This window comes from Phaenicophaeus curvirostris, chromosome 6 (assembly GCF_032191515.1).
Source record: "Phaenicophaeus curvirostris isolate KB17595 chromosome 6, BPBGC_Pcur_1.0, whole genome shotgun sequence".
Classification (NCBI taxonomy): domain Eukaryota; kingdom Metazoa; phylum Chordata; class Aves; order Cuculiformes; family Cuculidae; genus Phaenicophaeus; species Phaenicophaeus curvirostris.
Window position 1 is genome coordinate 9,851,586 of NC_091397.1, and position 16,000 is coordinate 9,867,585.

General features: G+C 38.3%; 1 protein-coding gene across 2 annotated transcripts in view; it reads left to right on the forward strand.

Moving 5' to 3' along the window:
• DNAJB6 (DnaJ heat shock protein family (Hsp40) member B6) overlaps positions 1-16,000 on the forward strand; it is a 67,132-nt gene that overhangs the window by 19,828 nt on the left and 31,304 nt on the right. For both annotated transcript variants that reach the window (XM_069859309.1, XM_069859310.1), the window contains exons 6-8: positions 9,813-9,941; positions 10,833-10,974; positions 13,273-13,343. In XM_069859309.1, the coding sequence (XP_069715410.1) occupies positions 9,813-9,941; positions 10,833-10,974; positions 13,273-13,343 (342 nt within the window). The remainder of the gene's footprint in view (positions 1-9,812; positions 9,942-10,832; positions 10,975-13,272; positions 13,344-16,000) is intronic.

Sequence of the window (16,000 nt, forward strand, 5' to 3'; positions counted from 1 at the left end):
CCGCAGGGGGACAGCCTGCCTCACCATGGTTTAGTCCACAGGCTTCCGGGAAATCTCTGTTCTGGCACCTGGAGCACTTCTTCCCCCTCCTTATTAACCATCCTTGGTGTCTGTGGATTTGTTTCTCTTATGTTCTCTCATCTTTCTCTTGCTACAGTTGGTGTTGTGCAGGTTTTCTTCTCCTTCTTAAATACGTTATCACAGAGGTGCTGCCACTGTTGCTGGTGAGCTTGGCATCGGCCAAAAGCAGGTCCACCTTGGAGCTGGCTCTTGCTGGCTCTGTGGGACGTAGGGGAGGCTTTTCACAGAAGCCACTCCTGTAGTGCCCTCCACTACCAAAATCTTGCCGTGCAAACCCAACACACTGTCATCGTCAGCTTTAAAGTGATGACAATGTGGCACAGGCTCCTCTTCTTGCACAGTAAGGTTCTGGCACTGTCAGCAGTGTTATGTGTACTCCAGTTGATGAGAACTGACTGTTTCAAAGCTGCCTACCCTTAGTGGGATCATTGCAGTGACAGAGACTGGAGTCCTAAAACCTGTGTTTAACTTTGGATTCTGAGTAAAAGCTCTTGTACTTTTTCCAGTCAGAAGGCTTCAAGGTGAGCACCTCTTAGTTTTTTTTTTGCTTTAATTAAGCTGTTTAAGATATCCTCTATTATGGAAAGGTGTAACCCAAACCATTTTTTTCACAGCTTTCTCTAAAAGGTGTTTGCAACAATCTTTACAATATTTCTTCCAATGTTTAAGGTAGTACAATATGAAAATATGAGTGCTTTCAGTTGAATGTAGTGCATTTAATAATGCCAAAAGTAAGCAATAGAATGATAATATATAACCTGAATATTTGTACTGGTGAACGAGAGCCCTTGTAGTTTTGGTTTGTTGAAACACTGGTGGGACAGCTTTTGTCCTGAAGAATAAGGGAATTTTATCTTCAAAAAATGAGGAGTTTTCAACTTGTTGATGAATTTTCTGTGGAACTAATGATTATTTTTAAGGAGCTACTTGTGTTATAATTGGTTTGATAAACTCCTGAATAAGAAGTGAGGTCATGCTTTCTGGAAACGTACACTGATGGAATCAAAGATGAACTTGAGTAAATACTTTGACATATTTACGCCTTTTATACAGTTTGAAGTACCAGGTAGTGAAGCCCACAGACTGCAGGTGGGACTCTCTGTATCCTGATTTCCATTGGATATGTAAAAAAGCAGCATTCAGATGCATAATCCCTGTGAACTTATGGATATGAAGAATTTCTAAAATTGTGCTGTGAATTCAGTCTGTTAAACTGCGCTGAGCTGTATTGCAGTGATACTGCAGTTGCTGAAAGTTCTCTTTATAAGCAGAGGCATCTTGATTCATCTGTAGAAAAGAGGAGGATGTATCAAGACTAAGACCCATCGGATTTTTCAAATGAAGATTTATAATACTGTTGAAGACAGCTCTGAGCACTTTCAAATGGAGTAAAGTTGATGCTATGTGCCATGTGTTGCACTGGGATTAGCTCAGGCAGTCAAAGTTTGTCTTCACTGTTATTGAGGCACATTCCTTGTAAAAATAAGGGTGCCTGAAGGGTAGTAGTTTTTTAAAACTTAGTCTGATACTATGACGGCAAGTTAGCTTTTAACTTTTGAGACAAGTGGGCTTGCTTTCTGTGCCACCTTGTTACAGCAGGGTCTGCTTTTTCCTAGTGAGCTCTTCCACTGGTAGTTTTCAATATCTTGGACATATGGATGGATGATAATCTCTATAATGGGGGGAAAAGGTGATGCTTCCTGTGCAGTGCTACACTTTAGTTTGCGAAGTATTGCCTTGGAACATCAGCGTCTGGGTAACTGCTAGTTAATTCATCAGTATACCATATACCTCTTCTGTTCTTTGAGTTTCCTTTGACATTATAGCTGACCATTACCCTGAATATAGGGATTGATTTCCTGTTTCATAGAATCATAGAATAACCAGGTTGGAAGAGACCCACCGGATCATAGAGTCCAACCATTCAGTAAAACTCAACTATATCCTGCTTAATTTACATATGGTGCTTGCCTTGATCTGGTTTATTTGTGTTCTGTGTAGTGTTTTATTCGTGTTTTCCGTGTGAACTTTTCAAGGACATTCTTCTGTTGTGTTTTAACAGCTCATAGTGAGGGAAAGACCCTAGTGTTACCCCTTCTACTAGAGGTGTAGTCACTGTTATAAAGACTGCTGCTTCAGGCATTGTGAGAAATCAAGTGATGTATTTTGATGTAGGAAAAAATGCTTGATTGAGGTTCTGGTTATTAAAGAATTGACATAGTTTTGGTTTGGAGGCTTTTCAGATTTTCACTTCAAGAATGGGTTGTGTGTAGGAAGAGATTCAGGGAGGAATCATATTGGGGATGGAGTGTATATCACAAGATCATAATATTACTCAACAGGCCATTTAGTAGTTCAAACAACTCCTTAAGTAGTTAAGTCATCTTCTATACACATTGAGCTTCACATGCATCTGGTGGCATTTGAAGTGGTTTAAGAGTATCTGATCTGCCTGAGTAATTTCTGTATGGGCTGGGAAGTACAATGTGCAATGTACATCAGACCAGTATCCTATAGCAGCAGTATCTAGAAGCTGGACAAGATATTCCATAGTATTTCAAATGGCTTCAGGTGCCTGTATGTCTAGCTAAATGAATCCCACAAGGAACCATGTATTTTCTGAGTGGTAGAAAATGTTAATAATGTGGTGCAGACGGTTGCCTTTTCTACACTTGACGTCCAAGAGAAGTCTGTTTGTGGAGTCTTTTTCCACACAGATTATAATCTTTGACAGTTTTGCTATAGTTCGTAAGCACTTTAGTATTCTTAGTGTACCTTCTGAGATGGTATCTGTTAAATGCCTTAAATGTTTTCCTGAGATTGTAGAACTAGAATTCAGCATGTATTTTAGTCTAAATTTAATACAACGTGATGCATATAAACTGGTATGCATTCTATGTTTTCCCGTGACAATTCTGGTTACCTGGTTTATATGGGTTTTAAAAATCTATACTCTTGGAAACCAAAGGTAAAATTAAATTCAATATCTTTATATTGCTAGCCAGATACAAATATTGGTCAGAGAACATCAAGTAGCTAGTTATATAGTAGTTTACTTTCATCAAACAGAACTACTGCAGATTGCCTGCTCTAATATCAGTTACATAAAATGAAGAAGGAGCGTTCTGGAAGAGTATAGTGATTTACTTTAAGCATCTAGGCTAAAGAGTCTTCACCTGACAGGAAAGAGGAAAAACCTATCTTTAGTAAAGATGGTAAACTATTTTGCATTATCGGTGGTTTAGGATATTGCTTAGGAATGGGATAGCTTCATTAGCCTTGTCATCTCAAGCACAGAAAGTTGTCTTGCTGGGGCAGAAAGTTTGCATAAGAGTCAGGTTGTTGTTTAAATCCACACATAATGTAATTTCTGATAATGATGATGTTTAAGTGTTATAATGCAAAATGTACTTGTTAGTCAAATGGGTTCTTTAATTGAAAGTCTCCTTCATATTCAGTTTTAAGCTGTCTTGCACAACCTTGTCCTCTTTCTAATTAATCTTTTTGTTGACATAAATTTGCAGCATTCAGTATTTATGAAGTGCTCACAGATTTGCATGTGCATTCATTGCTTTGGTATGAATATGCACGATTGTATTTTGTGAGCACCAGTCTTGGATCATAATTATGCACTGAATGGTCCAAATCTCACTACTTTGGATTTTTGAGAAGTAACTTGGTAGGTTCAAAGAAGGTCTTTGAAACACAGAAATTCTCACCTAGAGAGCATTATCAAACACGAACAGATGGAACTAATGCTGTAGTTCCATGAGTACCTAAAAGAATACACGGCTTCTGCTGTTGGAAGGAAAGGGGCCTTGCTCCAAATTCTCATGTCTTAAAACTTTAGTCTTTGACTAACATCCCATTAGATGCATTGAGAAGCTGGTTGAGGATGTTTGAGCCAAAGAGGAAGTTTGTCTTGGGTGTCTGGGTCTTAGTCCTCGAGAAAATAAGGGGTTTGTGTGTGTTTGGTGGTTTTTTTCGGATACTGATCTGGTTAAATTGTTCAGAGTTAAAATCACGAGCAAAACACAAGGAGAGCAGGTCATACAATGGTAATGGAACATTCCTTTGCTTTTTAAAGTATACCTAAACATTTGGGCAGCAGTTTGATAAATATGAAATGTTGATTAGAGTGACACTTGCCATACTTGAACATCTATGTAATTGTAGTGTACGTGGCATTGAAAGGTAATGTTTTAAGTCTCCTTTTCCCAGGAAATTCTAATCCCAGGATCTCTGCTATAGATTGTAAGAAAGATTTTTCAAATGCTTCTACTGGTAAATCTTAAATAAGTAGGACAAATGTCTGTTTGAGATGTAATCTGTGGAAGTGAGCAGTTATAAAAGAATGTTCTGGAGTACTCTGGGCAGGTGAATCAGTGCTTGCAACAGCATCTTAGTGTCTCTTGTGAGTAAGTGGCATCAACAGTATGCTTATTTTGTAGTTGAGGATAAAAATATTTCCATGTAAAAGTGCTTAAAAAAGTGGCCTGTGTGGTTCTGATATGCTTTACTGGGCCTGGGTGCGCTCCAGAGCTGGAGCCTGAGGTTGTGTATTTACTGCAAATCTGCATCTTTGACACTTTCTTCAAATAGGCAACAAGGTAGAAAAAGCACAAGGATTCGATTTTGTGGGGTGTATCATACCTATAGCTCTTTGCATAAATGCATTATTCAGTCCTGCACTTCAGAATCTCTCTGGAGTCATCTATAAAGTCACTTACAGTATGATTCGGATATAAAGAAATGCAGGCAGACAGCCTTTGCTTACTGAAACATCTTGCTTTGCTTCCTGCCCTTGCTTACTGAAACATCACAGACTGTAGTACTTGGTGCTGCTGAGTTTGCTTCCTTCTGCAGGGTCTGAACAGCCTTTCAGTGCTCTTCTGCTCGGTGCATTGCAGCTACAGTGTCATCCTTCTGCATCTGCAGTACAGTGTTCAGCTTTTCCTCAATGTCATGTTTTGGCAGAAGCAGTAGTGTGGCTCTGATTGCAAAGAATAAAGGACAAAGTTTACAGGGTGGGGAAGTTGTCTAGTGCGTGGTGACTGAGCAGTGGTCCTGTATTCACAGGATAAATCTTTTTTTGCATACTGTCCCTATAGGGTTATCACTATCTCTGGCTGCAGCACTGTGTGCATGTGAGAACGCTTGCTGACAGTGCACAATTTATCTCAGCTCTCCATTTTCTGGAGGTGAATGATGGCATTGCGCTGGAATGTGCCTAACGCTTTAGTCGGGGATAGCATTGTTCTATGGCTGAAAGCATCTTCCTGTGCTGCTTTTGACCATTGGGCACTTTTTTCTCCTGTCTTCCTTGTAACCAGCACTGAAAACTCCAACGAAGGATTGATGTGGCTGAACTTCCTTTCACCTGGAGATTCTCTGTTCAGCTGATCAATTCCTGATCTGGTTCCCCAAGCAGCTGCCAGGGTACAGGTGTCATGGTAGCAGTAACAGTTCTAAGAAATGCGGCACTTCTGTTTTACAGTCTACTGTGGTGATTTCAGCTAGTGCCTTAGATTGATTTAATGAATTTAGTGAAATTTAACTGAATTGTGGACTGCTTCAAATGCAGAAATTATGGGGTTTACCTTCTTTCTTCCCTTCCTCTATCGTATGGTGCTTTTTCTTTCAGATGAACCGGTCTTGCCCATACTGGGTTAGATTAGCTCATGGATTCAATAGAAGGCTGACAATACAAATGCTCACTGTTTTCTTTTGAATCAATGAATTAATGTAACTTGTCATTCGGTTCCATCATCAAAAGGCAGGAAAGAAGAGTGATCGCATCTTTTAAGTGGTCTTCAGCATTTGGATTGTATTGCTGAAAATGAGAAAATCCTGTTTCTATGTTACAGGTGAGGACTTCTTGGGGGAGGATGAGGAATCATGACCTACCTAATTTTGAACTGCAGTCACTGCAGATAGGCAGTGTAGTTCTTATTATTTGACTTTTGAGATGAAAGTCCATCTTTGTGACTACAGGAAAGCAAGGTAGTATTCCGTGGTTCATAGTAAGCTGGTTTATCCAAAGGAACAGGACAATTGCGGCATTTGAATTAGCAAAGACTTTTCTGAATAAATTCTTTTGGAAACATTAGCTGTAATATTATTTTCAGTGGGTTTGTTAGCATACAGTCTTCTGTGTTGCTGAAGGTTTTGTGTTCCTACCTTCACATTAACTTTTAGGCTTCTGTAACTGCAGTCTTCCGTCCTAGTAACAGCAAGAGTCCCAATGTCCTTCATTGTGTGTCTCTTTTTTTGGTAACAGGTTACCATAAAGTTCTTTGCTTAAGCATTTGCTTCTTCTCCCAAAAGCTTCATGTCATCTCCTGTCATTGATAGACTGGAAGTCTGTCTCACTGGCTTCCTCGAAGTTCCTTACCTTTTGTCCTCTCTTAATCTTTGCTGTTTTGACAGCACCACAAGTTCCGTGTCAGAAGTGTGCTGCAACATTTCTGTTGAAACTAAATCTGATACTGTGCTCTCCCATAAGCTTCTGGTAATACCCAGATTAGAATAAACTGTGGATTTATCTCCAAACAGGAGATAAATACTTGTGCTCTGAGGTAACACTAGTCTGGCATTTTGATTTTCTGAACCTTTTAAGCTGTATAGTATTTATATAGTATGTTCCTTTTTTCAGAAGGGCCTTTACTTGTGGGGGTTTTACTGCTTAGTTCTGTTCATCTGGTACGCTCCTAACATCCAATAAGGAAATGGCATAGTTTGTAAGTTGCACCAAAATCATAATCGTAAGAGTCATTAACGAATCCCAGCACTCTGATATCGTGATATGTGCTGTATTTGAACTGTTTGGGAAGAGCCATCTATGTGAAAAGGTTATCATGCATGGAAAAGTTCTGCTAAATCACAAAAATAGACCTACCAGGCTGAAATGTTTTAGTTTGCTGAGAGGTACTATTAATCATCCTGATTCAGGGACAGGAAGCATAAACATGGTCTGAGTAGTTGTGAGGTTGCTACATTAATGTGTATTTGGTGGTGGATACAGCAAATGATAATGCAGAAGCCTGCTGTTGCCTTCTGTCCTCAGTGTTTTTGGTATTATTTTTTCACTGCATGCTGTACCTTTACGGCTGTCAGGATAGTAAGAAATACTCAGGAATGTCCTACCTGTTTTCCTGTCTCTGCATAATCAATCTTGCTGAGAGTGGTTTGAGTGTCTTATTTACTGGAGAGGATTACTGGAAAAGTGTTGGAGAATTATTGGCAGGGCTGCTATCAGAAACATTTGCTAACATGGAGTGCTGGCTCTTTCTTTGGTGTGTAGGGTTTCCAGAGGCTAATAAGGATGTCCAAGTCTTGGTTAGTTTTTTTTTGTGGCTAGGAGTAGGTGATAATCCATTTAGAAGCTGTCCGGGTAGCGGGTATCTCTGGGAGGTTCTGTGATCCTCCCTTAAGAGCCGTTGCATTTCTGCTGGTGTTGTGCTGTGGGGGAGAGATCCACATACACAGTACAGGATTAAAAACTCAAAAGCTTACATGGTAGGTTGTTTTGTTTTTATTTGAACTCCAGGTAACAAGGAAAATTGTACTATAAATAGAAAGCTTAACAGTGGGAGTAATATAATCGTTTGTACACGTGAGTGAATGACCTTCATAACCAACTTATGAGTCACTCCAGTGAGAATAAGTTGGACTACAAAACAATTAACGGCAGTGGTTTTGCTTGCTAGCTGATATGCTAGTCTGAAAAAAAATTAACTTTTTAAAAATGGATATAGTGCTTGTGTTGGAAATTTTGGTGGTAGGTTCCCATATTTCCATGCCCAAGACTGGATTTAATATATGCTGTTTTAAAACTAATTACAGATCACCTTTATATTGAAAAGTCATTCTACATTAAAAAACGCTCAAAACAGAGAGGTACCTGAGGAGGAAGGCAAATCTTACCACTTGCTTGTCTAGTGCATGTAAGATAAGAGTTCGGTGCTGCTGTGTTTTATTCAAGAACTGTGGAAGCTAGGGGAAGGATAGGGATATTGTTGTTGTTCTTGGCTTTGTCTTTGCTGGTGGGATTGTGTGTCTGACCTGAGAGGCTGCCTTGTTCAGTGTCAGTACAGTGCAAGGTTTCACTTTTGTTAAGTAATTGCACATCAAATGGATGATAACAAATATCTTTTTATTATCATATTGATTGCTTTAGGACTGTTGTTATTGCGTTAAGTTAGTGATTTATAGTGTACTAGCTTGATTTATTATGGGGTACCAGAGGTGGAATAAATACAGCATTTCTGACCTTTACTTCATCTGTTTCTAGTTTGGAGTGGTCACACAGTTATGAGAGCCTTTTCTTGCTGTCATGCTGCTATTGTTGCTGTCACTGGTTTCTGCATTTTTCAGAAAGAGGTTATTGTAAGCTGTATTTCCGACTTTTCTTTCAGTATTGAGTCCCTATTTATAACTTCATAAAATCATTGGTACTGTACAGAACTCATTCTGGGAGAGTTGTGATGGACAGAGAGAGTAGTTGAGGTTCCTAAGTTTGTCTGATTTTTAGTGCAAGATTATGTTTATCGAGCATTTGTTAAATGATTGCAGTTTGTTATGTTCTTTAAGAGAACGAGTAAAATGTAGTTTCCAGATATTTCTGGTAATAACTGTTTGTTAGGAGAGTGTGATAAAGTAAATAGGGATTGCTTGTGTAGGGATCTGGTGTTGGCTCCACACCTCTCCCCTGCTCTTTATTTTTTTGAAAGAGACTATTGTCTTCCCAGTGAGGATGGAACAGCAGCTGTTCTGAATGACCTAAGAGTTGTAGTTGAATTGGAAATAGCATTTTATCCCTGATAACCTTTCTCTCTTTCTCCCCTCTTCTTCCTGCTTTTGGTAGGGGCAGAATGCCTCTTTGGGACACTGTGTAAACCTCCATGCTTTGCTGCCTAAATGTGCATCTGAATACGTGCTTGAAGTACCTTGTGTGGCAAGCACTAAAATAAACACTTTGAACACTTTAAGATTATGAGTCATCAAACCCTGGCTGCTCTTTTTGTATTTCAGTAATTGATAGGTTTTATCTGGAGGTTGCTTTTCAGAGACCTCGTCATGGTGATCCACAGTAAATCTTGAGTAGAAATAAGCTAAAAAGTTCAGGTACCTGTTTGTAATATTAGATAATTTGTTAAGTTCACATTCTAAGAGTACACTTTGTTTGCAGTGCTGCCCTTTATTTTACAGCTTGGAAAAACTTAGTCTGGCAGCAGAGAGTTCTGTAGAACAGCTGAAGAATTTGCCTTGTGGTAACTTGGTGTATAGAGAATTGTGATTATCCATCTGAAGAGTGTCAGCTGTGTCAAATGCTGATGGACTGAACATAGTTACCTTTGAATTTTTTATCATGCTTGCATTGCATTATGCTGTAGTGGGAATAATACTGTTTCTGTAGCTCTTGCTACTTCTCCTGTAGTGAAACAATGAAAGTGTGTTTGTATTAGGTTTACTTGTTTTTAATTCTAAACAGCTAAAATAAGGAAACCAGCTGCTTTTTGTTGTTATTCTTAAGTCCAGAAATGAGACAGAATTGAAGAAGCACAGTAATTGCCTTTTTAGTGGATTGTTCAGCTTAAGTAGCGTCAGATATTTCAAAGGAAGAATCTTACCTGTAGTGGGAAACTTCCTTCTTTAATGAAGAATTCCTAATGATTAAATACAGATTCACTCTGCAATATTGACCTCTATTGTTGTTTTCTGTTTTGTAGAAGACCCTTTTGATGACTTCTTTGGGGGCAGACGGGGTCCAAGGGGAAGCAGAAGCAGAGGTGGTGGATCACTTTTCTCTGCCTTTGGTGGATTCCCTGCCTTTGGAGGTTTTTCTTCATTTGACACAGGTAAATATCACAACATTTAACGAGGAATGCAGTTTTGGTTCACAAAGCTTCTCAATACAATAAGTTGATAAATAACTTTTTTAGAAGGTACCTTCTTCATTCAGAAAACTGAGGCCTATTTATTTATTTACTTATTTAGATTAAGCTGCTCTTTAAGTTCAGAATGTAAATAAAGCCATAATTAGAATATTTGGTTTACTAAACACTCATAAAAAGTAGAGGCCTCATAATTTTGGTGCTACAGTTTCTCTGTAGCTTTAGAATTATATTTGTTCTGTTTTCTTTTAGGTGTTGGGGTGATGGTTTTTATTTAAGGGCTCAAATACCCTGGGAAAATGTATGCGTAAAACCCATAGTACTACTTCATATCAGTTCTGGGGTGGTCATTTGAATGCTGATGCCTGTATCTCAGAGGTTGTTGAGAGTTGCTGGTAGTCGGCATCATTTCAGTATTAAGGCTCTGGATGTTGTTTGGGTTGTTGGCAATAGAAAACTTGTTCAGTCTGCTAACTCAGGGCATCCCAACATCTACATTAAAGCAAGACATCAGATTCGTGCTTATTAGATTTACCTTGAGTGGGAAGAATGAGATGATGGTTGAGCTTAGCAGACAGGCTTAAATGCTTGTCTTCAGGGGAGGTGATGATGAATGTTTTTAACGATGCTGTGCTTTTGTAATTTGAATTATGGGTCCACATGGGAGAAATAGATGGCGCTGGAACTATGTTTTTATTCTCACATTGGTGTTTAATGCCATAAGTCACTGATGCTGTGTTGATGCATCCAAATAAGGACATCTTGAAGCTAGGGTGTACTATGAGTGGATAATAAAAGTCGACCCCACAGTCATGCAAAAATACATTTTTAGTTGGATCCCTTCTTTCCCAATAGGTTTTACTTCATTTGGCTCATTGGGACATGGAGGCCTTACTTCGTTCTCCTCTACGTCATTTGGTGGCAGTGGGATGGGTAACTTCAAATCGGTATCAACCTCAACTAAAATAGTTAATGGCAGAAAAATTACTACGAAGAAGTAAGTGATATAAATATGTTTGTATAAAACTGTGTAGAGTTACATAGCTAGAAATGCAAGCATGTAAATGTACACATAAATATACCAATACATGTATTTTGCCTTTGATGTTGTGGTCATCGCATTGGATTTTTCTGAATACTTAAAAAAACATAGAACATTTTTGTCAGGTTCTCTGACTCTTCTTGGCATTGCTGAGTTTACGTGAAGCTGTTGTAGCATGGGAGCATGGTGTGGTTTTGTCTAAACTGTTGGTAGCTAAGGAGAGTTCCAATGTTTAAGACGTGCTTTTACTACTGCCTTGATGAAATATGAAGGCTACAACTTGTTTGCTGTTTGAAAGGCACCTGGCAATGGAGTTCTCTCAGGTCTTCGGAACCTCCTGTGTAGTGGTGTGTCTTTTCTTATGGCCCTTGATTACTGTCTACCGTGGCAGCTTGAGCTTCTGGAGGGAAGAGTGGACTTGGTTTCTGTTGATAGTGAAGCAATTATGAAGCAGTTTTTTCCTCAGAACTGCTCTAGTGTGCAGTGTTTGAGAGAAGTTAAGATGTTGTGTAAAAAGTCATGTTCTTTTATCTGATAAGTTAAACAAGCAACTGAAAGCTGCTTTGGAGAAAACATCCCCTATTTGTTGGAAAGTGTGTTTTCAGGTGTTAAACACAATGTACCTTCTGTACCCTGGAAGTGTTCAAGGCCAGGTTGTCTGGCGCTGTGGGCAGCCTGATCTAGTGGGAGGTGTTCCTGCCCATCGCAGGGAGGTTGGACCTAAATGATCTTCAAGGTCTCTTCCAACCCAAACTATTTTATGATTCTGTTTCATGCTTGTGATGGGGAAATCACTACATTTGGGAAACCTAAGTGTTAGTTGGCTATAGAGTAATCTGCATGGAACATTATGATCAATAATTGTAGAATAAGTTATATGAGTTCTGAAAAGTAATTCAATGTAATTTCAGTACTTAATACAAATTTACAAAAAAGCAAGGGAAACTATTTTTTGTTGTTGTTTGTTTTGTTTTGTAACTTGTGGCTCATACTTCAAAGTGCAAGGTTTTTCTGTGTCCTCTTGTACTGGAGAGATCCTGTCATCTTGAGCACTTATATGTAGCCTTTGTCATCACGTGCTGGTGTGCATGGCATATTTCTGTGAGTGTATTCCAGAAAAACTGGAAAACTTCCCGCTTTTGAGGGAATTGTTTATGCAAAAGAAGATAAGGTGCTATTTGCTTGAATATTAAAACAGTGGGCTAAATTTGGTATGCTGCTGTCATAATCTTTTGTTGCCGTGTAAAGAAGATTGATATCCCTGCAAAACCGGTGAAAATCTCTTCTGAGTAATATTTTGCTTCAGGCGAGAAGCTGTTCCCTCTGTTTTTAGTTTGGATATATTCTCTTCAGTAAGTCTGGTCTCAAAAAACCCGATTTTATTTATCCATGTGGTTTCGTCATTTGAATCATGAGGGGAAAATCCCCAGATAGTTAAAATTTAGGCATAAATTGACTGTCTAAATATCATAGAATGGTTTGGGTTGGAAGGGATCATAAAGATCATGCAGTTGCAACCCCCCTGCCACAGGCAGGGATGCCTCGCGCTAGACCAAGCTGCTTGAAGGCCCCATCCAGCCTGGCCTTGAACGCCTCCAGGGAGAGGGCATTCACAACTTCTGAGAGCAATTTGTTCCAGTGTCTCTGCACTGAGATGGTTCTCATCTCTTCTATGATAAATTAACTGCTCTAAAAATAATTTAAGCATTCCATATTTTCCCATTTCTAACACACATTAAAACCTCCAAACCCACAGGGCTCTTTAATAATCTCTTCTTCCAGTTAGGGATACTTAAATTTTGCCTAGTATGTGCTGGCTGTGAAGTTGATATGCAGTAAGCGTCCAAATCGGGGGCTTTTGTCAAATTAAAAGTGGGTTAAAGGCTGTCTTGCATGCCTTATATCATGCAAGATTGTTATTGGATCTGTAATAGTTTATGCATTTAACAAATGGGGCTAGTAGATAATAGCGCAGTGTCAGTACAACTGTGACAGTTTATGAGGTGACAGCTGTGACTGTGAACTTCACAAACTGGAAGACTTGAACTTCCTGCTATGAATAAGCAGTATCTGCGGGGAATGCTGATGGTAACTAGTTAACAGCTTCTGCACTGTTAGATAGATAAGCTTGCTGACCATAGTTGCCTTAAGCAGGCAGTGCTCCCTTATAGTTTATCTACAAACCTAGGTCTGATGTGTATTTTTGAAGTGCTTACAGTGCTTTAAAGTGGCTAACTGTGTTTTGCCCTACAGAATTATTGAAAATGGACAAGAGACAGTAGAAGTTGAAGAAGATGGCCAGTTAAGGTCGCTAACAATAAATGGTAAGGAGCAGCTGCTACGCTTGGATAACAAGTAATTCAACGCACGCATTTAACAGAAATTTTAAGCTATAACAGCCACCATTTGAGGATTGACAGGAACATTTTTTGAAGATTTCAAACGAACTCAACTTTCTGTATAGCTGTACTTAATCTTAAGTAGTATAAATAGCTCACCGAGGCTCGTATTTGTCATAGACTTTTGAGTTAATTGTTGGGACCACATCAATTGGACCATTTTTTGTCCTTAAAATTGTTGTAAATTTCTGTATGCACTTTTCTTTTTATTATATATGATCGAGGTGAACCATGATCCTTCAGTAGTGTTAGGGCAATGTACACTAACACTCTAGCATGAATCTTGCTTTTTCCAGTTTGTTTGAAATGTGAGCCAATTAGTAGTTTAAGTCTGCTGTGAAGTTAACATTTCCAGGATAAACTTTTAATAATTTCAACTTTTTTTTTTTTTAATGTTTAGTAGTAAAAATGTTAATACATTTCTGGTAATGCATTTCTGTTTTAAATAAATAAGGATGTTTTCTAGTTGTGCATGAATGCAGACAATTTAGTAAGTTTTGACAAATGTTTAAATGTGTAATGTAAGCAAAAGGTAAACAAAAGTGAAGCCAGTGAGCTGGGTCTTTTGTCATTTGCTAAAAAAAAATTCAAAATGAATAAATGCTGATGTTTGTGGTGCATTCTTTCATGAATGGCATTTGTAACCTTCTTGTGTCTGTGTGTGATTTGGGCAATTTGGGAAAATAGTACTGCTTTTTTTTTTTTCTCCTTCCACCTCTCTCTTCAGTCTTAGGGATGAGGGCCTTTTTCTTTCCAGATGTTTTCTTCAACGTGACTGAAAACATGATATTTATTTTATTTTCTAAACCTGTATTTGAAGCACTTATTTTAAAGAAGCATTCAGAGGCTGACTCCATAACTCCATCTCTTGTCCTAATACATAGGTTTTTTTTGTGTAGGCCAAAAGTAACCGTTCCTGTTTACAAATAGTTTTCTAAAGCTTTAATTTCTGAGATTACTTTGAACAGTAATCTGTAGTGAATATAAATACACAGGCAAACATTTAATAATTTAAAGAAAGATGTTCTGAACCATAAGAGTTTTTGCTTATTTTGAGAACAAACGTAATTGCTTTGAAGAAGAATTGTACAAAATTATTAGGGTTAAAATAGCTTTTATTTTTAATCATCAGCCAGAAATTGGAAGATGGATTAATGCCTGTTAAACTAATGGAGTGAAGCAAAATGTTAATTTATAGCTAAGACCAGATTTTCAAAGTTTTTAGTGAAAGATGACTTGATATCTGTATGTCATAGAGGAAGCATGCAAATAACTCTTGGTATATGTTAACACCTGCCATGCTCTGGGTAATTTCATGCATAAATCACGGTTGTGCGGTATTTATCTGTGCACCAGCTTTGAACATCTGGCATTCACCAAATTCTTTGGGATGGCTTAGTGTTTAAAATAAAAAAAAGGCACGGTGTTTTCAAATGATCACTTAATGCCTTCTTGCTGAACACCATCTGCTTTGTACTAACAAATGCATTGATTATTAAATACATCAAAAAGATTTGCTCTTGTTTATTGTGCAGGAAAACCAATTCAAGTTAACCCAAACCAACAATCGCAACAATCTGCTACAACAGACCTCATATTTGCTGCAAAATTAGTGTATCTTACATTTGTCCCTCTACCATTAATGCTAATTTCATAGAACCAAACAAAATAGTGGGTAGAAGAAGAAATAAATATATGCTTTGGTTTTGGGACTACAAAAGTTATGTAGTTTTCAAGTTCTCTGCAGAGTTCTTGATACTTCAATGTTGTATTTTTGGTGTAGAAGCACAAACTCAGTTTAGAGCTACACAGTGTTCTCTTGTCAATGCTGTTTTTTCTTTCCTCATGTATGTTCCTTCTTGATCCAGAAAACTAAAAAGACTATTTAAAAATCTGGCTTTGTTGTAATGTCTTGAGTTATTAAAAGTGTTAATTTATATTTATAGGACACTGTGTGGTCCTTTGTTATGTAAACTGTAAAAAGTGCTTCAAAACTGGTTAACCAACTCAAATAAAACTAGGACAATCTGGAGTTGAGTTTGAATTCCTTCCTGTGGATACCCATAGGTTTTATATTAAGCTGCCAAACGTCACCTTCTATTTTCATCTTGGGTAATCTTCTTTTAACATTTAAATTACCTAGCTCAGGTTAAGAACACAATTATGATAGCATAGCTGCTAGTGGCCAATCTGTACCCACATGCTCGCCTTACATCTCCTTACCCAGAAAAGTGTGGTCCTTCTCACAGTGTTACATACAAACAGTTCACTCCAGGGTTCTGTAATGAAGTCTCTTAACACTGTAAACTTGCTGAAGATCCACTGTTTTGGATAGTCTCTCATATGCCTTCAGATCCCTGAAGCTAGTTATTGCAGAGCTGGACAAAATGCAGCATTAAAAGGCAGTGCTGCATTTTCTTGGTAAAAAGAGAAACTGATAGAACAGAAATATGGACAAAGAGAAATGAGTCAGTGGAAGGCAGAATTCATCACTAAAGATTTCCGCAGTAGTAAGCGGATACCCATTTGGATAGAGTATTTTAACCAGCATCTGAATAGGCTGGTGGCTGAACTGGATGATT